The sequence below is a fragment of the Taudactylus pleione genome, unplaced genomic scaffold (assembly GCF_031769625.1).
Source record: "Taudactylus pleione unplaced genomic scaffold, aTauple2 ptg000008l, whole genome shotgun sequence".
In the NCBI taxonomy this organism is placed as follows: domain Eukaryota; kingdom Metazoa; phylum Chordata; class Amphibia; order Anura; family Myobatrachidae; genus Taudactylus; species Taudactylus pleione.
The window spans coordinates 9,177,273-9,204,144 of NW_028284411.1; the positions used below are offsets into that span (position 1 = coordinate 9,177,273).

Consider the following 26,872-nt stretch of genomic DNA (forward strand, 5'->3'; position numbering starts at 1 on the left):
AGCCCCGACATCTGCGCTCCGCCCCCGGGGGAGGAACACAGGAAATGTCTGTCTGTCGGCCGCGGCTGGGCATACACCGCCCGATGCGGCCGACATTTTAACTCATAAATATCGCATCGGACGGGCATGCTGGACAATCCGGCATGTCCGACCGAGCGATATTTAACCCTCGGTCGCCCGCACACATGCTACAATTATCGGGGTGATCCGCCCGATAGCCGAGATAATTGTAGTGTGTATGGCCAGCATTAGTCAGGGAAATGGGATCAGCCATCACCGGAAGATTGGACAAGCTACCGATATAGCTGCTCAGCGGAATCAAATGGCGGTTATCCCAACAAGAAAGCACTTTATTGCAGCATTATCTATGTATAGAATATACCAAACAAAAGTATGTTATTGATACTTGTATGGGCGCAATTATCTACAATTTATGCAGCAGGTGGGTTGATACTTGTAACAAGTAAAAACAAAAATACTTGAGAAAACCTCAATAATACACAGAAAATAGTAAAAACCTTACCCAGCGCTAAGTGTAGTTAGATGTGCTGTATATTTAGTACCCAAAGTGATGGGATGAAACCATATTCTACTTACAAAAAGAGGAATGACAAAATAGTGGTAAATAAAAACACAAAGTATTTAAATAACAAACAAATAATTGAACATATCAATTTTGCAAACATAAAGGACCTCAATCAGAGCCGGTCGCACAGCGTGCGGTTGGTCTGAAAGAGGGGAGAACGTCTTGAATTTTCAAGGCATCCTCCTTTGCCGTGGTAAGGCTGTGGGTTAACACCCACAGCCTTACGACCGCCTAAGGTGATGGTCGCGATGGTCAAGACCATTGCGACCATCGGGGCTTACGACGAGACCCTTGGGTAGGGTCTCCCTTGTCGTAAGCCCCGGAGAGCTTCTGGCTCTATCTGAGCCAGAAGCTCTCCACTGACATCACTAGTGATGTCAGTGGGGCCGCCCCCAAACGGTAGGCGTTCCCATGGGAACGCCCCCGTTTGGGCTGCCACCCCTCCGGCCCGCCTTCCAAACGGGCGAGCTGTCAATCAACATCGACAGCTCGCCCCCTTTGGATCGAGACCCGCTACGACCGGCGCTGTCGGTCGTAGCGGGTCTCACGCATGCGCACGACGGCGCCGTCGCCATCGTGCGCATGCTCTGTGGGGGGCCATCGACCCGTTACGAGCGCATCGGCGCTAACGTCTGGGTCTGAATGACCCACAAAATCTCTGGGTTAATCCTGTTTTCATTGGCCGGTGGTGTGTGCAAACTGGTGGTGTAAAACGCCCAAATCCGGATAAAGGCAGAGTTTCTGCAACACACCACAAGCATAGAAGAATTTTGGAAGGTAGATCAGGAACCCAGTTCAATCAGCATGGCGTCTGCACAATGCATTTCGGAAATAGTAGTCCTTTTTCAAGCGCAGATCTGCGGAGTAACCTCAGTTTATCTTTGGGAATTAATATAATAGTAACAATGACACTAATGTTTCGGGGGGCAATAAGTTAGCCTTTTGCAAGGGGTTGACAAGCTCACTTGCGACGGGCGACAGTTTGATCTATCTCAGGAGCAATCTGAGCATGCTCCTGCCAGTACATGGGATGTTCCCTCTCTCATTAATATATATAAATATTCATAGCTGCCCAGTGGGTGCCTTACTACATTCAGACGGGATGCAGCCAGGATACCGGCGGGCGCTATCCCGACATGGGACTAAAGATAGGCGTCGAAATCCCAAAGCCTATCATTAGCCCCGGGAGGGTGCGGGGAGGAGGGTTAGGTTTAGGGTGCGGGGAGGGGGGGGGGCTTAGGGTTAGGCACTAGGGGGGGAGGTTAGGCACCCTTAAGGAAGGGTTAGGGGGGGGGGGAGAGGGGAGGGTTAGGGTACTTACCTTCAGTCGTCGGGATTTCGACCCGCCGGGCTGCCGCCGTCTGTATTTAATCCGGCGGCTAAACCGGTAGCCACTATTTGACATTACTGTGTTGAATAATATACAGTATATGTCATGTGTGTAGTGCTTTTACCTATCTTTATTATCTACCATGCACTCTCCTCTGCAGCAGGTTGGGCCATGTTAGGAGGGAGGACTTTCTCTAACAGAGTAGACAGAGAGTGACTGTGGGGAATTCATACACAAGGGCGGCTCTTCTGATATCATAGGAAGTTGGTCTCTGCTTTTTGACCTCTATCAAATCCCATTTAGGCGTTTTCCTGAAGATACGAGAGCGGCCTCAGCTGTCTGTAATGGGGGGGTGGGGGGTGGCGATAATATATTTATTTTGAATAGAGCTGCCGTGGAATGTCAGGGTTACACTGCACAGTGTATTTTTCCTTCGTAGGTTTACATATGAAGACTACTTTAAGCAGGTTACCTTGTTGTGGAGTTAAATTCAACATGTTCTCAGCAGAATAATGTATCGTTGTATCACGCTGGATACAGACTTGTCTATCTGTCGTATTGATCCAACTAAACCACGTTCACGTTGACCCAATGCCAGTGACATTATTAGAGCTATGAAATACACTCGGAGAGGGCTTCGAGCTGTCACCGCCTTTGGATTCAGAAGCAGTGTACCTGTATAGGTATCATAACTAAACAGCAGCGTCTTACCATGTACGCGGCAATCGTCCCAATGCGCTAAACATGGAACCGCCACCTGCGCCCTGTCTTCCGCCCCAGACAAACATATGGATTTTATAGGTTTCCAGACCCTATTAGTAAATCTTATCACTCTGTATCAGTATGTTGTAACCTTTCTCAGTGAATAATACCATGTCGTAACCTACTCACCCTGCGTACCCGCCTCTGCCCCCTTCCTGGTCCCTGGTACAGGTCAGAATTGTCTCATTTGTACCCGCCTCTGCCCCCTTCCTGGTGCCTGGTACAGGTCAGAATGGTCTCATTTGTACCCGCCTCTGCCCTCTTCCTGGTCCCTGGTACAGGTCAGAATGGTCTCATTTGTACCCGCCTCTGCCCCCTTCCTGGTGCCTGGTACAGGTCAGAATGGTCTCATTTGTACCCGCCTCTGCCCCCTTCCTGGTGCCTGGTACAGGTCAGAATGGTTTCATTTGTACCCGCCTCTGCCCCCTTCCTGGTGCCTGGTACCGGTCAGAATGGTCTCATTTGTACCCGCCTCTGCCCCCTTCCTGGTGCCTGGTACAGGTCAGAATGGTCTCATTTGTACCCGCCTCTGCCCCCTTCCTGGTGCCTGGTACAGGTCAGAATGGTTTCATTTGTACCCGCCTCTGCCCCCTTCCTGGTCCCTGGTACAGGTCAGAATTGTCTCATTTGTACCCGCCTCTGCCCCCTTCCTGGTCCCTGGTACATGTCAGAATGGTCTCATTTGTACCCGCCTCTGCCCCCTTCCTGGTCCCTGGTACATGTCAGAATGGTCTCATTTGTACCCGCCTCTGCCCCCTTCCTGGTCCCTGGTACATGTCAGAATGGTCTCATTTGTACCCGCCTCTGCCCCCTTCCTGGTCCCTGGTACAGGTCAGAATGGTCTCATTTGTACCCACCTCTGCCCCCTTCCTGGTCCCTGGTAAAGGTCAGAATGGTCACATTTGTACCCGCCTCTGCCCCCTTCCTGGTGCCTGGTACATGTCAGAATGGTCTCATCTGGAAGGTAACAGATATTGCTGTATGTGTATGGTTTGCAGCACAGAATTCCTATGTACACATATGGTCATTATGGTCCATGTTCACATAAATGATACCAAACTGAGGGTCGATATTTCTGCAACAAAATCATTTGCAATTATCTGTCAGAGTGCAGCGGCGGCTGGAATCCCACTCCCCGGCCATCGCATGTATAAATATCTGCCGGTTCTCTCCCCCTCCGCTCCTGAATGATCTTGTTACACAGAGAAACATCAAACGTGTGAACAGGAGAACTCAGCCTAAACCTCAGGGAACAGGCGTAGAGCCGGCCCCGGCTTCATATAACTCTGATTAAGTAAATGATCTCTCTCGTTCGCACTCGCTCTTTTACTTGGTGGGGTTTATTTGTTGTTTAAACATTAAACCCGGAGCGTGGAGCCCGGCAGCCAGCTGTGAACGGCTGGTAGAACGCTACGCTCCCCCCCCTGCGCTCACAGCACAGTGCAGACCATGGACTTGGCCCTAGGCTCTGAAACCTGAGGCCTTCCTATCTCCCAAGTTTAACTTTCCTATGTGCAAAAAGCCCCGGGCTAAGTAAGCTGATCATCCACCTTTCACCCCCTGTTTCCACCCGGTTTAACCCTTCCTTTACCGAAGCCAGCATAAACTCTGCTTCTAGTGAGTGCAATTGCTGCACTCTTCTGCCTACATACAGCACACCCTATTGATACTGTTATTATTTATAATTAGATTTACATAATGCCAGCACGGTGCTGAGAATTACCTTTACAAGCATCAGGTCCTGTCCCAGCGGAGCTAACAATCTATTTTCCCTACTCCAGACACAGTCCAGCGCCCTCTCACCCATCATATTACTAGCATGCTATTATGCCACGCAGAACATCCATGCAAAGACAGGGAGAAATTATTAACTCCATTTCGAAAGAGGGTTGGTCACTAGCAAAACCAAGGCCCCAACTATCGCGGACACGGCAGAACAGTCCTATACTTTACCAATTAGATGAGGTCAATATACCGACAGTTGGGATGCCGGCTCTTAGAACGCCAGCACCAGAATCCCAACATCTGTCAGAATCCTGGCGCCACCATCCCGGGGAAGTGTTAGGGTTAGGCACTATAGGGAGAGTTAGGGTTAGGCACTAGGGTGAGAGTTAGGGTTAGACACTGAGGGGAGGGTTAGGCTTAGGTACCAGGGGGAGGGTTAGGTACTAAGGGGAGGGTTAGGGTTAGGCACCACGGGTAGGGTTAGGGTTAGGCACTAGGGGGGAGGGTTAGGCACCAGGGGGAGGGTTAGGGTTAGGTACTAGGGGGGAGGGTTAGGCGCTAAGGGGAGGGTTAGGGTTAGGCACTAAGGGGAGGGTTAGGGTTAGGCACTAGGGGGGAGGGTTAGGCGCTAAGGGGAGGGTTAGGCACTAGGGGGAGGGTTAGGGTTATGCACTAAGGAGGGAGGGTTAGAGTTATGCACTAAGGGGAGGATTAGGGTTAGGCACTAGGGGGAGAGTTAGGGTTAGGCACTAGGGGGGAGGGTTAGGCACTAAGGGGAGGGTTAGGGTTAGGTACTAAGGGGAGGGTTAGGGTTAGGCACCAAGGGGAGGGTTAGGGTTAGGCACTAGGGGGGAGGGTTAGGCACCAGGGGGAGGGTTAGGGTTAGGCACTAGGGGGGAGGGTTAGGCACTAGGGGGGAGGGTTAGGCACTAAGGGGAGGGTTAGGCACTAAGGGGAGGGTTAGGGTTATGCACTAAGGGGAGGATTAGGGTTAGGCACTAGGGGGAGAGTTAGGGTTAGGCACTAAGGAGGGAGGGTTAGGGTTATGCACTAGGGGGAGAGTTAGGGTTAGGCACTAGGGGGGAGGGTTAGGCACTAAGGGGAGGGTTAGGGTTAGGCACTAGGGGGAGGGTTACGGTTAGGCACTAGGGGGGGTTAGGCACTAAGGGGAGGGTTAGAATTAGGCACTAAGGGGAGGGTTAGGGTTAGGCACTAGGGGGGACGGTTAGGTACTAAGGGGAGGGTTAGGGTTAGGCACTAGGGGGGAGGGTTAGGCACTAAGGGGAGGGTTAGGGTTAGGCACTAGGAGGAGGGTTAGACACTCGCTGGGCTGAGTACTGAAGAGCATGGATAATGGTAACAGCAACTATAGAGTAATCTGTAGTACCTGGAATTCCCTGGTAAATTTGTATATAGTATCTAATTACTCACGAGAAGTGGACCAAGAATACGTTACAGCTATGGCATAACAACGACCATTGTGCAGTGTTAGAAGGCGTATTTTTTTAAGCTCCATTTAGCATTTTTTTTTACCAACCATTTTTTACACACATTGTGTGTAAAAAATGTATATATATATATATATATATATATGTTTCAAAAAACACTGGCAGAATAGCTGGGAATCGTCGGTTTCGTTATCTTGGTCTTTGCATCACGCAGTCCTTCCAATCGTTCCCTCAACTCGAACTATTGTGTGGCGTACAGATCTGGCTGTGATTTATAATCTCTGCGGAGGATTTAGCGGAAACGATAGTACAGTGGTTGTATGATTTACGGTCCCTGTTCGCTATCCACTCTGCCGTGGAGCCCGCTGTATGTGTCGGATTTAGTGGGAGTTGTGTAATTCATGGGCACATGTCACATTAGGGATATTGGTTCCTGATCGTTCTGGTGAAACTCGCACATCTGCGCCCTGTGTCCATAGCCTTGTGAGGAAGCTTGGAGCGATGACTGGGTAACAGGGACGTCTGATCTTATTTCATTCTCTCAGTATCAGCAATAGGACACCCCCTTTCCTTAAACATCTGGTTCCATTGTCTGGGTGGATGTACTATGGGCAATGGGCGCGGAGTTGTTATACAGAAAATGCCGTCACGACACAATTGCGTGTTTCAATGGTCCAACCCAAAATATTTGTCTTCCCCACACACACACACACTTGTAGCTGGTCACCTCTTGCAAAGTGACTAAGTTGCACTTATTCAACATATTACCTGATTTTTATGTGGCTGACAACCCATTCACATCTTAAGCCAACAACTTTCCTGGGGAACTTTGCTCCATTTATAACACTGGTTTATTTTTCTACAAATAGCCCATAAAATATAAGTGTAAAAGGGGTGTTGCACGGGATCGCTGTACTATTCCGTTAATAAATCTGAAGTTGCAGCTACGCCATGAATTACTCAGCCAGTTATTGACCATTCCAAAATGACGGAGGGACGCTATTGTGATGAACGGGAGCAGGTTTCCTCGCAGTAGTGACAGCAAAGGAAAATGTCTACGCAATACGCATGTTTTACGATGTGAGTGACCAGCATTGAATCACCTTATTGTATTCACTTATCCCTTGCGTGACAGGAGATGACTACAGTTTTGATGTAGGCAGGAATAGTGTAACCTATAGCCAATCAAATAATCTCAATGCTCACAGCAGCACAGAGCTGGCTGATTACGTGGGAGGAAGTGATCTGTGAAATAATGGATTAGTGAGGACAGGGCTGCATATGACGGGCTGTGTCAGGATGTGAGGAGGGGAATGGAGGCAGCAGGAAGTCACAGGCTAAGAGTTATATAGCGGAAAGAGCACCGTCCCCCAGCAGCACAAAGTATATCAGGAATTGAGTGATGAATTAGTGAGGACAGTGGTGAATGGGACAGGGGCTGTGTGAGGAAGGTATTCAGGGCCACAGACCCAGATCTATATAGTGGGAGGAGCAGGGTCCACAGTAGCACAGAGTATATCAGGATATAAGGGTTTTGTTGGTGAGTACAGGGTGGCATGTGAAAGGGGCAGTGACATGATATGAGGAGTGGAATGAAGGCAGCAGGAAGCCACAGACTGAGAGTTATATAGTGGGTGGAGCAGGGTCCCCAGGAGCACAGAGTATATCAGGAGATGAGTGATGTGTTAGTGAGGGCAGGGCTGCATGTGACAGTGACATGATGTGAGGAGGGGAATGGAGGCAGCAGGGAGCGTACTGGCTGAGATTTATATAGTGGAAGGAGCAGGGTCCCCAGCAGCACAAAGTAGTGATGTGAGCCTGCTTCTATCACAGAAGATTGTGGAGTCACATTAAATTAAGTTTATGCACTATAAGGTATTAATGTAATGTTCATTTTAGTAGTGACTTTAAATTGTTGAAATGTAGAGTCTGAGAGGCCATCGATTTCCGTTGAGGAGTCCAGCTCTGTGTCGGCTCTTTGAACCTTCGAGTTGGCTTTCTGGACTTGCAGTGACATACAGAATTTTTATGTCAAGTGGCCACATGGGTCCTGATGAATAGTTCTGTAAAACCACCATTCCTGCCATGTCCTTGCAGGGGGAAGGCAGGGTGTTGCATCCTATTTGCCTCTGATACACAGCTGAAATTGTGGAGTAGAGGCAAAGCTATGGGGAGGGACTGACATTTGAAAGTATTTGGCTGCATGGAACGCCATGGGCTTCTCTGTGGCATCTGGATTCATTTAGCTTTCACGGCAGTAGGGCTGAGTCTCATATCCGCCAACCCCGTAATGTTATATAGGCAATGATCCTGTTCTGTCTTAATATAATTGAAAATTATGCATGTTGTAGACTCTGAGCGCTGAAATGTAGACTCGTAAAAATCTGCGGTTCAGGTAGCCTGTGGAGATTGGATTTGGCAGACAATGAAGCTTTTATGTAGAGTAAGAATTATAAACTACTTGCCTGTATATTATATTCTAAGCAGAGTCACTTCTGGACCTGCAGACATCAGGTCAGACGTCTCCTGAACACCCTCCACCGCTAAAGTGACCCTCAGCGCCTGACAGGAGATTAACATCACAACCTCCACAGGACACCGCTCGAAAATTAAAATCCACATTTTTTTTTTTAAATTCAGCGCGATTCTCGGCAGCCGATTCCTACGTAAATCTCCCTTGATGTGCTTATGCCACAAAAATCCAGATCTCTAAATGTGCTGAGCTGTTTTTTTGTAGGTATTTATTCACTAAATGAGTGTTGTTTGGATTCTCAGTGATATCCAGAGGGTGAAATAGATTCACATAGCTTAATGGTATGATAGCAAGTGATAAGTTGCTGGCTGTAGTAAGATTGCTCCATCTGAATGATCATTCAGGCTCTGACAATGTAGAGTCTTTAGTGTTGTCTGCAGGCTGTAGTGACACCGCTCCATCTGTAGTGATGTCTGCAGGCTGTAGTGACACCGCTCCATCTGTAGTGATGTCTGCAGGCTGTAGTGACACCGCTCCATCTGTAGTGATGTCTGCAGGCTGTAGTGACACCGCTCCATCTGTAGTGATATCTGCAGGCTGTAGTGACACCGCTCCATCTGTAGTGATGTCTGCAGGCTGTAGTGACACCGCTCCATCTGTAGTGATGTCTGCAGGCTGTAGTGACACCTCTCCATCTGTAGTGATGTCTGCAGGCTGTAGTGACACCGCTCCATCTGTAGTGATGTCTGCAGGCTGTAGTGACACCGCTCCATCTGTAGTGATGTCTGCAGGCTGTAGTGACACCTCTCCATCTGTAGTGATATCTGCAGGCTGTAGTGACACCGCTCCATCTGTAGTGATGTCTGCAGGCTGTAGAGACACCGCTCCATCTGTAGTGATGTCTGCAGGCTGTAGTGACACCTCTCCATCTGTAGTGATGTCTGCAGGCTGTAGTGACACCGCTCCATCTGTAGTGATGTCTGCAGGCTGTAGTGACACCGCTCCATCTGTAGTGATGTCTGCAGGCTGTAGTGACACCTCTCCATCTGTAGTGATATCTGCAGGCTGTAGTGACACCGCTCCATCTGTAGTGATGTCTGCAGGCTGTAGTGACACCGCTCCATCTGTAGTGATGTCTGCAGGCTGTAGTGACACCTCTCCATCTGTAGTGATGTCTGCAGGCTGTAGTGACACCGCTCCATCTGTAGTGATGTCTGCAGGCTGTAGTGACACCGCTCCATCTGTAGTGATATCTGCAGGCTATAGTGACAGCACTCTGTAGTGTTGTCTGCAGGCTGTAGTGATACCGCTCCATCTGTACTGATGTCTGCAGGCTGCAGTGACACAATCTATAGTGATGTCTGCAGGCTGTAGTGACACCACTCCATCTGTATTTATATCTGCAGGCTGTAGTGACACCGCTCCATCTGTAGTGATGTTTGCAGGCTGTAGTGACACCACTCCATCTGTAGTGATGTTTGCAGGCTGTAGTGACACCGCTCCATCTGTAGTTATGTCTGCAGGCTGTACGCATGGCTGTACACCAGGGAAGGGCTTACACATTGATACGCACGGCTGTACACCAGGGAAGGGCTTGCACATTGATACGCATGGCTGTACACCAGGGAAGGGCTTGCACATTGATACACATAGCTGTACACCAGGGAAGGGCTTGCACATTGATAAGCACGGCTGTACACAAGGGAAGGGCTTGCACATTGATACGCACGGCTGTACACCAGGGAAGGGCTTACACATTGATACGCACAGCTGTACACCAGGGAAGGGCTTACACATTGATACGCACGGCTGTACTCCAGGGAAGGGCTTGCACATTGATACACATAGCTGTACACCAGTGAAGGGCTTACACATTGATACGCATGGCTGTACACCAGGGAAGGGCTTGCACATTGATACGCACGGCTGTATACCAGGGAAGGGTTTGTACATTGATACACAGGGCTGTACACCAGAGAAGGGCTTACACATTAATGCGCACGGCTGTACACCACGGAAGTGCTTACACATTGATAGGCACGGCTGTACACCAGGGAAGGGCTTGCACATTGATACGCACGGCTGTACACCACGGAAGTGCTTACACATTGATACGCACGGCTGTATACCAGGGAAGGGCTTACACATTGATACGCACGGCTGTACACCAGGGAAGGGCTTACACATTGATACACACAGTTGTACACCAGGGAAGGGCTTACACATTGATACGCATGGCTGTACACCAGGGAAGGGCTTGCACATTGATACACACGGCTGTACACCAGGGAAGGGTTTGCACATTGATACGCATGGCTGTACACCAGGGAAGAAGGGCTTGCACATTGATACGCACGGCTGTACACCAGGGAAGGGCCTGCACATTGATACGCACGGCTGTACACCAGGGAAGGGCCTGCACATTGATACGCACGGTTGTACACCAGGGAAGGGCTTGCACATTGATAGGCACGGCTGTACACCAGGGAAGGGTTTGCACATTAATACGCACGGCTGTACACCAGGGAAGGGTTTACACATTGATATGCACGGCTGTACACCAGGGAAGGGCTTACACATTGATACGCATGGCTGTACACCAGGGAAGGGCTTGCACATTGATACACACGGCTGTACACCAGGGAAGGGTTTGCACATTGATACGCATGGCTGTACACCAGGGAAGAAGGGCTTGCACATTGATACGCACGGCTGTACACCAGGGAAGGGCCTGCACATTGATACGCACGGCTGTACACCAGGGAAGGGCCTGCACATTGATACGCACGGTTGTACACCAGGGAAGGGCTTGCACATTGATAGGCACGGCTGTACACCAGGGAAGGGTTTGCACATTAATACGCACGGCTGTACACCAGGGAAGGGTTTACACATTGATATGCACGGCTGTACACCAGGGAAGGGCTTACACATTGATACGCACGGCTGCACACCAGGGAAGGGTTTGCACATTGATACGCATGGCTGTACACCAGTGTAGGGTTTGCACATTGATACGCACGGCTGTACACCAGGGAAGGGCTTACACATTGATACGCATGGCTGTATACCGGTGAAGGGCTTACACATTGATACGCACGGCTGTACACCAGGGAAGGGTTTGCACATTGATACGCATGGCTATACACCAGGGAAGGGCTTGCACATTGATATGCACGGTTGTACACCAGGGAAGGGCTTGCACATTGATACGCACGGCTGTACACCAGGGAAGGGTTTGCACATTAATACGCACGGCTGTACACCAGGGAAGGGTTTACACATTGATACGCACGGCTGTACACCAGGGAAGGGCTTACACATTGATACGCACGGCTGCACACCAGGGAAGGGTTTGCACATTGATACGCACGGCTGTACACCAGGGAAGGGCTTGCACATTGATAAACACGGCTGTACACCAGGGTAGGGTTTGCACATTGATACGCGTGGCTGTGCACCAGAGAAGGGCTTGCACATTGATACGCACGGCTGTATACCGGGGAAGGGCTTACACATTGATACGCACGGCTGTACTCCACGGAAGGGCTTGCACATTGATACACACGGCTGTACACCAGGGAAGGGCTTACACATTGATACGCACGGCTGTACACCAGGGAAGGGCTTACACATTGATACGCACGGCTGTACTCCAGGGAAGGGCTTGTACATTGATACGCATGGCTGTACACCAGGGAAGGGCTTGCACATTGATACGCACGGCTGTACACCAGGGAAGGGTTTCACATTGATACGCATGGCTGTATACCAGGGAAGGGCTTACACATTGATACGCATGGCTGTACACCAGGGAAGGGTTTGCACATTGATACGCATGGCTGTACACCAGGGAAGGGCTTGCACATTGATACGCACGGTTGTACACCAGGGAAGGGCTTGCACATTGATACTCACGGCTGTACACCAGGGAAGGGTTTGCACATTGATAAGCACGGCTGTACACAAGGGAAGGGCATATACATTGATACGCAGGGCTGTACACCAGGGAAGGGCTTACACATTGATACGCACGGCTGTACACCAGGGAAGGGCTTACACATTGATACGCACGGCTGTACACCAGGGAAGGGCATGCATATTGATACGCACGGCTGTACACCAGGGAAGGGCTTGCACATTGATACGCACGGCTGTACACCAGGGAAGGGCTTGCACATTGATACGCACGGCTGTACACCAGGGAAGGGCTTGCACACTGATACGCACGGCTGTACACCAGGGAAGGGCTTACACACTGATACGCACGGCTGTACACCAGGGAAGGGCTTGCACATTGATACGCACGGCTGCACACCAGGGAAGGGCTTGCACACTGATACGCACGGCTGCACACCAGGGAAGGGCTTGCACACTGATACGCACGGCTGTACACCAGGGAAGGGCTTGCACATTGATACGCACGGCTGTACAGCAGGGAAGGGCATACACATTGATACGCACGGCTGTACACCAGGGAAGGGCTTACACATTGATACGCACGGCTGTACACCAGGGAAGGGCTTACACATTCATATGCACGGCTGTACACCAGGGAAGGGCTTACACATTGATACGCACGGCTGTACACCAGGGAAGGGCTTACACACTGATACGCACGGCTGTACACCAGGGAAGGGCTTACACATTGATACGCACGGCTGTACACCAGGGAAGGGCTTACACATTGATACGCACGGCTGTACACCAGGAAAGGGCTTGTAGCAGTATTTGCATAAAGTCACAGAATAAAGCCAGCAACAGACGTAAAGACAGGCGCTGCTGCTCCCTACTCAGAATCAGGCCGGCTGGTGGCTACTGTGATATGGCTGTAATGACCATTCCTCATGTGTAGGGGACATAACAGTTATAAATACTAGGTACAGATTGTAGCAAACATTTCCTGGCTCTATCCGTGGTATATGTTTGTATGTTCTGTTGCTGATTTCTGTATTCAGATCTCAAATTTAATATGTTTCTAAGTAGAACAGGAAGACTATGATTTGTTATATAGGAAACACTGTGTATTCTGTGTAAATGACATATACTGTATATGTCCATGTCTAATGTGTGCTGTATGATGCTGTCATGTGTCTCAGGTGTGCTGTATGACTCTGTCATGTGTCTTAGGTGTGCTGTATGTGTAGTGTGTCTCAGGTGTGCTGTGTGATTGTATGTCATGTGTCTCAGGTGTGCTGTGTGATTGTATGTCATGTGTCTCAGGTGTGCTGTATGTGCAATGCGTCTCAGGTGTGCTGTATGTGCAATGCGTCTCAGGTGTGTGACTGTGTGTGCTGGGTATCAGGTGTGCTGTATGTGTAGTGTGTCTCAGGTGTGCTGTGTGACTGTGTGTGCTGGGTATCAGGTGTGCTGTATGTGTAATGTGTCTCAGGTGTGCTGTGTGCTGGGTGTGATGGTGTCAGGTGTGTGCTGTGTGTGAGGGTGTCAGGTGTGTGCTGTGTGTTCTGGGTGTCAGGTGTGTGCTGTGTGTTCTGGGTGTCAGGTGTGTGCTGTGTGTGAGGTGTGTGCTGGGTGTCAGGTGTGTGCTGTGTGTGCTCGGTGTCAGGTGTGTGCTGTGTATGAGGTGTGTGAGGGTGTCAGGTGTGTGCTGTGTGTGAGGTGTGTGCTGTGTGTTCTGGGTGTCAGGTGTGTGCTGTGTGTTCTGGGTGTCAGGTGTGTGCTGTGTGTGAGGGTGTAAGGTGTGTGCTGTGTGTGCTGTGTGTCAGGTATGTGCTGGGTGTCAGGTGTGTGCTGTGTGTGCTCGGTGTCAGGTGTGTGCTGTGTATGAGGTGTGTGAGGGTGTCAGATGTGTGCTGTGTGTGAGGTGTGTGCTGTGTGTTCTGGGTGTCAGGTGTGTTCTGGGTGTCAGGTGTGTGCTGTGTGTGAGGGTGTAAGGTGTGTGCTGTGTGTCAGGTATGTGCTGGGTGTCAGGTGTGTGCTGGGTGTGCTCGGTGTCAGGTGTGTGCTGGGTGTCAGGTGTGTGCTGGGTGTTCTGGGTGTCAGGTATGTGCTGTGTGTTCTGGGTGTCAGGTGTGTGCTGTGTGTTCTGGGTGTCAGGTGTGTGCTGTGTGTGAGGGTGTAAGGTGTGTGCTGTGTGTCAGGTATGTGCTGGGTGTCAGGTGTGTGCTGTGTGTGCTCGGTGTCAGGTGTGTGCTGTGTATGAGGTGTGTGAGGGTGTCAGGTGTGTGCTGTGTGTGAGGTGTGTGCTGTGTGTTCTGGGTGTCAGGTGTGTGCTGTGTGTTCTGGGTGTCAGGTGTGTGCTGTGTGTGAGGGTGTAAGGTGTGTGCTGTGTGTCAGGTATGTGCTGGGTGTCAGGTGTGTGCTGGGTGTGCTCGGTGTCGGGTGTGTGCTGTGTGTCAGGTATGTGCTGGGTGTCAGGTGTGTGCTGGGTGTGCTCGGTGTCAGGTGTGTGCTGGGTGTCAGGTGTGTGCTGGGTGTTCTGGGTGTCGGGTATGTGCTGTGTGTTCTGGGTGTCAGGTGTGTGCTGTGTGTGAGGGTGTCAGGTGTGTACTGTGTGTTCTGGGTGTCAGTTGTGTTCTTGGTGTGAGGGTGTCAGGTGTGTGCTGTGTGTTAGGGTGTTGTGCTGGGTGTCAGGTGTGTGCTGTGTGTTCTGGGTGTCAGGTGTGTGCTGTGTGTGAGGGTGTCAGGTGTGTGAGGGTGTTGTGCTGGGTGTCAGGTGTGTGCTGTGTGTTCTGGGTGTCAGGTGTGTGCTGTGTGTGAGGGTGTCAGGTGTGTGAGGGTGTTGTGCTGGGTGTCAGGTGTGTGCTGTGTGTTCTGGGTGTCAGGTGTGTGCTGTGTGTGAGGGTGTCAGGTGTGTGAGGGTGTTGTGCTGGGTGTCAGGTGTGTGCTGTGTGTTCTGGGTGTCAGGTGTGTGAGGGTGTTGTGCTGGTTGTCAGGTGTGTGCTGTGTGTTCTGGGTGTCAAGTGTGTGAGGGAGTTATGCTGTGTGTCAGGTGTGTGCTGTGTGTTCTGGGTGTCAGGTGTGTGCTGTGTGTGAGGGTGTCAGGTGTGTGAGGGTGTTGTGCTGGGTGTCAGGTGTGTGCTGTGTGTTCTGGGTGTCAGGTGTGTGAGGGTGTTGTGCTGGTTGTCAGGTGTGTGCTGTGTGTTCTGGGTGTCAGGTGTGTGAGGGAGTTATGCTGTGTGTCAGGTGTGTTCTGGGTGTCAGGTGTGTGCTGGGTGTCAGGTGTGTGAGGGTGTTGTGCTGTGTGTCAGGTGTGTTCTGGGTTTCAGGTGTGTGCTGGGTGTCAGGTGTGTGACGGTGTTGTGCTGTGTGTCAGGTGTGTTCTGGGTGTCAGGTGTGTGCTGGGTGTCAGGTGTGTGCTGGGTGTCAGGTGTGTGAGGGCGTTATGCTGTGTGTCAGGTGTGTTCTGGGTGTCAGGTGTGTGCTGTGTGTGAGGGTGTCAGGTGTGTGAGGGTGTTGTGCTGGGTGTCAGGTGTGTGCTGTGTGTTCTGGGTGTCAGGTGTGTGAGGGTGTTGTGCTAGTTGTCAGGTGTGTGCTGTGTGTTCTGGGTGTCAGGTGTGTGAGGGAGTTATGCTGTGTGTCAGGTGTGTTCTGGGTGTCAGGTGTGTGCTGGGTGTCAGGTGTGTGACGGTGTTGTGCTGTGTGTCAGGTGTGTTCTGGGTGTCAGGTGTGTTCTGGGTGTCAGGTGTGTGCTGGGTGTCAGGTGTGTGAGGGAGTTATGCTGTGTGTCAGGTGTGTTCTGGGTGTCAGGTGTGTGCTGGGTGTCAGGTGTGTGAGGGAGTTATGCTGTGTGTCAGGTGTGTTCTGGGTGTCAGGTGTGTGCTGGGTGTCAGGTGTGTGAGGGTGTTGTGCTGGTTGTCAGGTGTGTGCTGTGTGTTCTGGGTGTCAGGTGTGTGAGGGAGTTATGCTGTGTGTCAGGTGTGTTCTGGGTGTCAGGTGTGTGCTGGGTGTCAGGTGTGTGCTGGGTGTCAGGTGTGTGACGGTGTTGTGTTCTGGGTGTCAGGTGTGTGCTGGGTGTCAGGTGTGTGAGGGAGTTATGCTGTGTGTCAGGTGTGTTCTGGGTGTCAGGTGTGTGCTGGGTGTCAGGTGTGTGAGGGAGTTATGCTGTGTGTCAGGTGTGTGCTGTGTGTTCTGGGTGTCAGGTGTGTGCTGGGTGTCAGGTGTGTGAGGGTGTTGTGCTGGTTGTCAGGTGTGTGCTGTGTGTTCTGGGTGTCAGGTGTGTGAGGGAGTTATGCTGTGTGTCAGGTGTGTTCTGGGTGTCAGGTGTGTGCTGGGTGTCATGTGTGTGCTGGGTGTCAGGTGTGTGACGGTGTTGTGTTCTGGGTGTCAGGTGTGTGCTGGGTGTCAGGTGTGTGCTGGGTGTCAGGTGTGTGAGGGAGTTATGCTGTGTGTCAGGTGTGTTCTGGGTGTCAGGTGTGTGCTGGGTGTCAGGTGTGTGAGGGAGTTATGCTGTGTGTCAGGTGTGTGCTGTGTGTTCTGGGTGTCAGGTGTGTGAGGGAGCTATGCTGTGTGTCAGGTGTGTTCTGGGTGTCAGGTGTGTGAGGGAGTTATGCTGTGTGTCAGGTGTGTGCTGGGTGTCAGGTGTGTGAGGGTGTTGTGCTGTGTGTCAGGTGTGTGCTGGGTGTCAGGTGTGTGCTGGGTGTCAGGTGTCATCTCATACCAGACTATTATGATGATTTCATATGTTATGCTCATTTTCTAAACTCCTTTCCCCCCACCCTTGTTTCCCCCCCAGTACCTGCAGATGAAATGGCCCCTCTTGGACGTACAGGCAGGCGGGTTACAGAGCAGACAAGCAATGAAGGACGCTAGATCTCCCTCTCCGGGGCACATCGTTGTAAGTAACTCACCTTATTTGCATTATTTGTTTATGTCATGTTTAATCTTGGCCTCTAATTATTGAGAAATGGAGACTGTGCCAATAAATCATAAGACACAGTCGTTGGGGAAGAGAAAAGCGATATAGCCTGATTCAGAGGTGGCCGCGGGTTTCATTCCTAACTGCGATTTTGGACGCAGCAGAAAATATGCTATGACTTAGCTGATGTTTTGTGCACACAGGCGCCCACCTCCAGCGTCTCACAATTGCCATTTACATATAAAAGATGAAACATCGAACATCTGAGTAACCCTGCGCTGTCTCAGAATGTCCTTCTCACTTAGGACGCCGCGTACAGATTTTGCCGAGGCTCACTAGGGCGCGCCCAGTAACTGCTCCTGACGCCCTCGTTTTTTGATTCCCCCAAACGCCGACTACCTGTCACTCACTTTGCAAATACATCCTCACTGTGACCACCGTCTCTAATCCGCGTAGCACGTGCGCAGTAGCAAAATAGCAAAAAATCTCTCCACCACATCCGACATTGACTTTGCCTCCATCCCTGAATCGGGCCCATTGTCACAAAATGAGTGTTTATTGAATTATGTAATAATTTAAGTCAAGTAAATATGCAAAAGACCAGTAATGCTGTAACCCACACACCTCGTAGGAGTGGTCTCAATGTTACATAATCTATGCTGCCACCAAAATTCTTTATCTTAATCATAATGTTTCTATAATGCTGATAAGATAAGTTTGTTATGAAAGAATAAATGGCTGCTGCTTTGTGTTAACGCATCAGTGACCCACCCCTACACACAGTTGTGGCAGCCATTTTGTGGATGAACCAATGTTCCCCGAGTCTATGCAGTTTATCAATTCACTATGATGTGACACAAGATGGCTGCCTTCTCTGTCAGTCAGCGGCATATTCCTGCTTTAAAGAAAATTTTCCTCATCTGTTATCGGTTGTCGCTAGCATGGCATGTAACGCGGGTAACTGAAGTACATAGGGGTGTGTTGAATTTATTGAAGCTGCAATTTGCGCAGTTTGTAGGAGGTCACACCATGCCCTGTCCATGCCATTTGATTACTCCAGCTTTTCGCAATAAAAGTCGCCACTTAATGTAAATAAGTTTCAAAGCAAATTATTATCATTTTTTTTCTCTTTGCGCTGAAAATCTGTTAGAGCAGATTAACGAGAGTTCATCCCAAGTATTAAAGCATGGATGCAGCTACCCGCGACCTCTTCCCAAAGCAGCTTTTACATTTCTGGAGGATCCGTTTCAGCCATTTTCTCCTTAATTTTGATAGTAATAATTTAAACTCTCGATGTTCGCTATGGCTATAGCAGTCATTAAAGTATAGGTCTGTCAGGTCAGCCGCATAAACCAATCCCGGCTTCCAATATGCTTTTAATTGTCGCTATGCAGCGCTGAAGTGCTTCCTCTTAGATTTATTTATCAAAGTTCCCCCGATCTGAACAAAGTTGTATCCCGGAAGCAAACGGCACCATTGTTGAACGCCGCAGCCTATGTATTGGGGGCTTGCACCTGATACAGCTAGGACTGTGAGAAATGGGAGCATATATATTGCAGAGTGGTGGTTACGGTATGGACAGAGGTTAGCGTTGTATTTCTGTTGGTTGTGTTTTTGTTTAAACTTGGCCCCTTTGTTGTGTAGAGAAACTGTTTTTGCTACGTTCCTCTCATGTCATTACCTAGTGCTCTCCTCCAACTGCCAAGTGGTTAATATATCAGCGGCAGAGGGAAGAGAATAACCCTATTATGATGCAAATCTGCTGCTGGCCAAATATCTCCGCAGCAGGTGATCGGATGCTAAAACCTGACGGAGCACAAGCTCGTTCTTGTTAGAAAATTTTCCCATCAAGGCGACGGCCTTCACTACAAACAAAATCCATAATTAAGTGGTAATGACTGTCGGGGAGGGCATTTCCTGGCTTTTAATGACCAGCTTCAGGGGCCGTGGACTGGGGGAGACCAAGTCGATCATTAAAATTATGCCTAAAACAAGTCACATTCACCCCAGCCGCTCTGCAGACAGTAGGATCGGCTCACCCGGAGGAGCCCTTCTTTTGAAGGTTTCTCAGTTGAACCTTGGGCATTTTCATCGTTTTAGGCTTCTGACATGAAAATAATTGCAATAAGGCACTCTAATTATTGTGCGGCTTCCAGCAAAAGAAGGAAGAGAAAAAGAGAGAGATTGCTGAAACACCCAAGGAGCAGATCCTGGACGCCAGGCGATGGGGGTGACCGGGGTCAGCAGTACATCCTAATTAATCGCTCAGGCGATTGTAATATTTAAGATGGTGGAGGATTTGGAGGATTCTGGGTTAATATTGCGTTGGCAAAAGTCTGCCCACCACCCACCTGTTCCCCCATTGATACTGTTTCTTTTACACTTTGCAACAAATAACTGGTGTATGGTAACAATGTGACCACACTTGTCACCCGATCATCCCCCCCACTTTACACCCATCTCCCCAGTGATTATTGCTAGTTACAAACGGTTTATTTTGGCAGCCTTCTGTTCTCTTGTCTACAAATGAATCAAACTTTGCGAGTGTTTAAAGTCTGGCTGAAAAGTCAAGTGCAGCGTTTGTTAAAGTATTTTTAGAAATAAGCAGCAAAAACTCTTTGATGCCGTTAAATTTCAAAACGTTCTGTTCATAAAACATATTTAGATTGATATTAAAGTTTTGTCTTCACTCGTGGTCTTACCGTTGTTATGAGCTTTGCCGGTCACACAAGTACACACGTTGTACGAATAGTAACAACAAGCTTAGAAGACACTGTTGATTTCAGAGGGGCTCATTTGCAAAAGGACTGTGGTTACTGTCATTTTCATTTGACACAACATATCAAAGAGCTTTTACGTTTCAATGAGGATCTTAAGCTGGGTACACACTGGAGCGACGTCGGAACGAAGGCCCTTGAACGGGATTGCTCGTCCACACTTGAACGAGTTAATGATCGACGGAACGTTCACTGTTAACTTATCATAGGTCGCTAGTGATGGCGTCAGGTTTGATGTGCAGCAGATCACACATAGCGACGTCGCTCGCAACCAAGGGAGCGCGCAGTCGCTGGTACACACTGGGACATGTAGGCGATCTGTTGTTACGAAACGGCAAATCGGCCTGACATCGCTCCAGTGTGTACCCAGCTTTATGGTAACTTACTAGTTGTTTTTTTAGTGTTGGTAAAATTTTGCTCTGACCACTATTGCAGTGAATGAGCTTTTGTGACGCAATGGGCGGAATTCAATTGATTCCTGCCCCCATCGCGCCCGACGGAGCAATTCAATTCTTGCTCCTGTCGGGCATGATCAGCTGACAGTGCTACATTTCAGCTCGGAGCCCCAGGGGGGTGAGAGCTGAAATGTGCGAAAAGTGACATGTTTGGGCGCCCAAACATCACTTTTCGCGATCGCGCCCAGCACTTTGGTCAGGTTTAGCTGCTTTATGCGGCTAAACCCGACAACTTTGGGCGCAATCAGAACGAAAATCTGGAACAATTGCATAGCGGCCCGCGATCTCCTGTCACTTTAGATGGGAAATGCAGGCCGCGAAAACAATTGAATTCCGCCCAATGATGTATTCTGGGAGTGAGACTTGGGGCATATTGTAGCGCTCAGAACAATGGCGCAGGCCTATGATGGATGAGAAATGAAATCTTTATGTGTATTTCATATTCTCTATAACGTTCTGTCTCGTTTTAGCCACAAATATTGTACTCGCAAAAGTAGTCTTGGTTTACTGAGCACTGCAAAAAATAGACTACTAGGGGTAAATTCACTAAAGTGAGAGTTTTTAGAAGTGAGTTTTAAAAGTGATGGTGCCCATAGCAACCAATCAGATTCTACTTAACATTTGACTAGCACCTTCTAGAAGATAATAGCTAGAATCTGATTGGTTGCTATGGGCAACATCACTTTTAAAACTCACTTCTAAAAACTCTCACTTTAGTAAATTTACCCCCTAGACTGCACGAAATTTAGACCTTATTAGATGACTTTATTGGATGTATTTTTGAAGTACTCCATGTTGTAAAATGTATCTTAAAGTAGAATGAGAAAAAAAAAAACAAACACATTTTCCTAGGATAAAAAAACTGTAAAATATATTTTTGGGGGTAAAAACTTTTTTTTTGACTGCAGTGTTACATTTTATAGATGTTCCATAAAACACATTTTAAGAATATTTTCAGACTCTAGAATATGTTGCAGTCTTTCCCTTGCAGGGATGTATAGTATAAATACCAGCAGTGACACATTATAGAGCTGTGATGAGACGCCTCCGGCCTTTTGGTTGTCTCGCCCATGGGTCAGATTGCCCAATTACCATTCACAAAGTCATGTCATGTAATGGGTATGCTGTCACGATGTCTACATGGCTACATGCAGAATGGCGACAGCATAAGGTCGGCTTTCATGATGTTGACGTGATTAAAATGTCAACATTTGCAAAATGTCGACCTTTCCATTAGCCTTTACAGTTTGGTTTAGGGTTAGGGATAGAAGTACACTCAAAACACATTGTCAACAGTCCATCAAGGTCGATATTACATCAGTGTTGACATTCCGAATGTCCACGTTGTCAGTGGTCAATGTCGACATTCACATGTCGACAAAATATATCAACTCGTGTGTTAGTGAGTGCCAGGTGTAGACTGGAGTGAAGGTGGCACACACAGCTTATCCCAGGGTTCCCAGTAGCAAGATAATACAGATGGCAGCAGCAGAAGTGGGGTGATAGGAAGCCTATATCCGAAGGCCTACTGCTCTGCGTGCAGGCGGAGGTTCCTACTGCTCTGCGTTCAGGTGGAGGTTCCTACTGCTCTGCGTGCAGGCGGTGGTTCCTACTGCTCTACGTGCAGGTGGAGGTTCCTACTGCTCTGCGTGCAGGCGGAGGGCGTGCAGGCGGAGGTTCCTACTGCTCTGCGTGCAGGCGGAGGTTCCTACTGCTCTGCGTGCAGGTGGATGTTCCTGGTGTCACTGAGAATGAGAACAGCCTGGATCCTTGTACAGCATATCCTGTGAGCGAATGGGGAAATGGCAGCTATGTCTTCACAGTCACAATGCCAAGGACGTTTTCTGGTTCTGTGTCGCTGGCTAGAGAGATTTATAGCAGAGAAGGCTTCCCATCTCCCGTGCTAAAATCCATATTTATGTGTGTAAGGACAATGTGGACGGGGAGAAGAGAACAAGCACTTACTAGTGTAGTGATTAGTAGGTGCTTAAAAACCAATAAAGGCCAACTGCATGCATACCAAAAATGCTCAGCCTTACCCGTATGTGTGTTACCATGCTCCTATGTGTTCCTCCCTCATTGGTGCAGAAGTCCTTTAGGTTCTCCCTTATTGGTCCAGCACTTCTTCAGGCCATCCAAGGGGGATATATTTCATAGATAGTGACCCAAGAAAAGAGGAATGATTGTGTAGTGTTTTTAACAATTAATTGATTTAATTTTCTGTATATGGTTGCGTACCAGAAACAAATGTAATTGTAGCATTCCTGGTAATTAGAGTAGTCCTAATAGACTGCAGATCCTAAAAGAACTGTAACCACCAGTGAGGGAGGAACACACAGGAATACGTAAATACCTTTTATAGATAAGCCCTCATCATACTTATATTTGGTACACATGCACTTGGCACATTATTGACTTTTAAGGACCTAATTCTTTAAATTTTACATTAGTCGGCACTTGGTTTCTTTTCTCCACCTCCACAGAGTCATCACCTTTTGTGTTTTGGTTAATTATAACAGTTTTCATTTATATTTGTATATATCTACGGGTGTATATAATATAAAATATTACTCCTCTCTCTGCATTTAATAGACTACAAAATGATTGTATATGACGATTGCTCTTCATAAATGTTGGCTTAGGTACCAGATTACATATAAAACTCAGAGGCAGCGTTATACAATGATCATAAAAGTCGAGGCAGAATCTCCAGTTCATCAATTACTCTCCTATCTATAAATAGCCGGCGGTTGTTCTAAAAGACTATGAGGGCCCTTCCAGATTTAAAAGCCCCTTCATTAGTTCTGCCTGTTTACTTGTTTTCGCTGGATGTCGGCGTCCTCTTCCCTTTGTATTCTCCCTGCTGATACAATGCGACCGTTCAGTTCTGCAGTCAAACCTGCTCCGTCCTGACCGCCGTCCGCGGCATTCGGAGCCCGTATGAAAGTGTATTCTCAATCCCAGGGCCGTGTGCTACTTTTCTGGCCAGGCTGCAAGTGTATAAATCAGATGGCACTTCTGCTGCTGCCATTAGTTTTTTTGGCAGAGAATAGAATGGAGCTTTGCTTAAATCCTGACCTGTGGTAATAAATTAGAAGTTTAACGTGAATAAGTGTGCTGATACATGCACAGGGAAAAAAACAAGAAGTTATTTTAACTGTGGTGGACTTGTAACACAATAGCGCTATCATGTCTGCACCTAGGAACAGTCCTTGATTTGCGATGAAAAGCTCACAAGTAATGGCGGACACATTTTACTCTATGTTATGTACAGAGCCAGTCACATCGGTTTCAGGTTGCGGTTAATGTGGGGTTCTGATTCGCCCCTCTATTCCTTCTTCGCCTCTCTCACTGCTTTTTATTTCCAGGCATAAATCTAGAGCATGTAAGATCCCTCTATGGCAGGTTGAAATACCTTTTTATTGCCCTGGCCGGAAATTCCCTGATGTTTGGAACCACACAAGTCCTCTCTCCTAATTTTTTTTTTTTCATAGTTGCTGTTGCACTAAATGAAGAGATTGACTCAGTTTTACCAAGTTCAGAGTCTCAGGGAGGAAAACACAAAATCGAAAATCTGTAACAAAATAAATAATTTTGATTTTCCCGTAGCTTTCCCCGGTTTTCCCACAATCTCGGGAATAATTCATTCCTCGCTTGTCAGATTTGTCAGGCTCAATCTAGACCCTGCGTCGCATGTATTCTGATAAACTGTATACAGCCAGTGGGCAAACGTACACTCGCTGTGGTGTAGTCAGCCTGTGGATCATGTTACCAAGTTATTTCTGACCCAATGCAAGTCCCGTGTTTTTAGGCAGGAGACGTGTTGATTATGCCAGCCAATTTAGACCAGATTGGCATGAGATAGAAGTAAGTGTTGAGTCTGCAGCGACCACTAGGGGCTTATCCCATGGGGCCTTGTTTATGCAGGCTTCGTCCAACCATGCTAATGGGCTGTGGGCCCGATTCTGAGATCTACGCAACGCTGATATTTACGCAGATCGAGTTATTGTTTGCCATTGCGCATGCAGGTAAGCCGCACAGCGCCAGAAACAACGATCGCTTTGCAATTACAGACGCACGGAGTAGTCCATGGCAAAGTGAGCGATGGCTGTCAGCGTTTGGGGGTGGTAAGAAAAAAACGCAGACTTGCCTGTCCGTTTGAATGCCGTTTAATGGCCGTGCATAAATTAGCCCCTGCGATTGCATACGCAGCATGAGAGCCCTCTGCGGGCAAGGAGAGCTGCCGAGTCTGCGGCTGATCACACTTTCCACAAAGGCAGGATGACTGCTCCATGTGCATCGATGTTACCGATATTTACGCAGGTAAGCGTCATCGTACGCAGATAAGAAGGCAGCAGTGGATGTCCCTATGCTCGTTTGATCTTTGGGACCATTAGCATGTTTTCGATGCTGCGTTCTGTACGATATTGCAGCTGCGATCGCATTACTGTCCATTTCCGAATCGGGCTATTTGTGTGACGCAGCCAATTCGCTGGATCTATGCACCCAGGTTGCCATGTTTGGCGCCATGCTGAATGTCTAAATGCATATGTGATTATAATCTTTCTCTATCCTCTTTGCCCCAGAAGTGCCTCCCCCCCCCCCCCTTTGTATGATCACTTAAAACAAGAACAAATTAGTTTTTATAATAGGGACAGCAAGCGTTGCCCCTCACATCCAGCCCTGTATTTACCAAATAAGCCTAAGTGGGCACTTGCCTATAGCATCAGTTTCCGAGGGTGTTGTTGGCCAGCGTAGGGTGTGAATGCTCAGTGTAGGGTGTTTTGTGGGTTTCCACTGCAGAAAGTTGCAGAGTTTCTATTCACAAGCAATTATTAGTACAGCTGGAAATCATTACTTTTTGAGCGCAGTTCCGGCGATGTTGAGGTTTGTCACGTACAGAGTAAAATAAGCCAAAATAAGCCCCACTAAAACCGCAGTGAGTACGCTCTGTGCGTCAGGTAGCTGTCCGATAGCAGAGCTGCCATTTCCGAGTTTTGTGCTGTGAGCTTCGTATCCCTTTCAGCCGCTGCAGCCAGCAGATCACTGATAGGGAATCGCAGTGTGACATCCTCCAATAGCAATTGCTGTGCAAAAATTCCTGCAGCTGCGATTTTACTGACTGCTGCAGCCAGCAGATCACTGATAGGGAATCGCAGTGTGACATCCTCCAATAGCGATGGCTATGCAAAAATTCCTGCAGCTGCGATTTTACTCACTGCTGCAGCCAGCAGATCACTGATAGGGAAACGCAGTGTGACATTCTCCAATAGCGATGGCTGTGCAAAAATTCCCGCAGCTGCGATTATTCTGACCGCTGCAGCCAGCAGATCACTGATAGGGAATCGCTGTGTGACATCCTCCAATAGCAATGGCTATGCAAAAATTCCTGCAGCTGCAATTTTACTGACCGCTGCAGCCAGCAGATCACTGATAAGGAATCGCAGTGTGACATGCTCCAATAGCGATGGCTGTGCAAAAATTCCCGCAGCTGCGATTTTACTGACCGCTGCAGCCAGCAGATCACTGATAGGGAATCGCAGTGTGACATTCTCCAATAGCGATGGCTGTGCAAAAATTCCTGCAGCTGCGATTTTGCTGACCGCTGCAGCCAGCAGATCACTGATAGGGAATCGCAGTGTGACATCCTCCAATAGCGATGGCTGTGCAAAAATTCCCGCAGCTGCGATTTTACTGACCGCTGCAGCCAGCAGATAACTGATAGGGAATCGCAGTGTGAAATTCTCCAATAGCGATGGCTATGCAAAAATTCCTGCAGCTGCGATTTTGCTGACCGCTGCAGCCAGCAGATCACTGTTAGGGAATCACAGTGTGACATCCTCCAATAGCGATGGCTATGCAAACATTCCTGCAGCTGCGATTTTACTGACCGCTGCAGCCAGCAGATAACTGATAGGGAATCGCAGTGTGACATTCTCCAATAGCGATGGCTATGCAAAAATTCCTGCAGCTGCGATTTTACTGACCGCTGCAGCCAGCAGATAACTGATAGGGAATCGCAGTGTGACATTCTCCAATAGCGATGGCTATGCAAAAATTCCTGCAGCTGCGATTTTACTGACCGCTGCAGCCAGCAGATAACTGATAGGGAATCGCAGTGTGACATTCTCCAATAGCGATGGCTATGCAAAAATTCCTGCAGCTGCGATTTTACTGACCGCTGCAGCCAGCAGATCACTGATAGGGAATCGCAGTGTGACATTCTCCAATAGCGATGGCTATGCAAAAATTCCTGCAGCTGCGATTTTACTGACCGCTGCAGCCAGCAGATCACTGATAGGGAATCGCTGTGTGACATCCTCCAATAGCGATGGCTATGCAAAAATTCCTGCAGCTGCGATTATTCTGACCGCTGCAGACAGCAGATCACTGATAAGGAATCGCAGTGAGACATCCTCCAATAGCGATGGCTTTGCAAAAATTCCCGCAGCTGCGATTTTACTGACCGCTGCAGCCAGCAGATCACTGGTAGGGAAT

The 26,872-nt window shown here is 48.8% G+C and overlaps 1 protein-coding gene across 24 annotated transcripts in view; it reads left to right on the top strand.

Annotated features, from left to right (window-relative positions):
- The window catches only part of TCF7L2 (transcription factor 7 like 2), a 226,595-nt gene that overhangs the window by 104,348 nt on the left and 95,375 nt on the right, over positions 1-26,872 (top strand). For all 24 annotated transcript variants that reach the window (XM_088465734.1, XM_088465748.1, XM_088465766.1 and 21 more), the window contains one exon: positions 17,020-17,121. In XM_088465734.1, the coding sequence (XP_088321860.1) occupies positions 17,020-17,121 (102 nt within the window). The remainder of the gene's footprint in view (positions 1-17,019; positions 17,122-26,872) is intronic.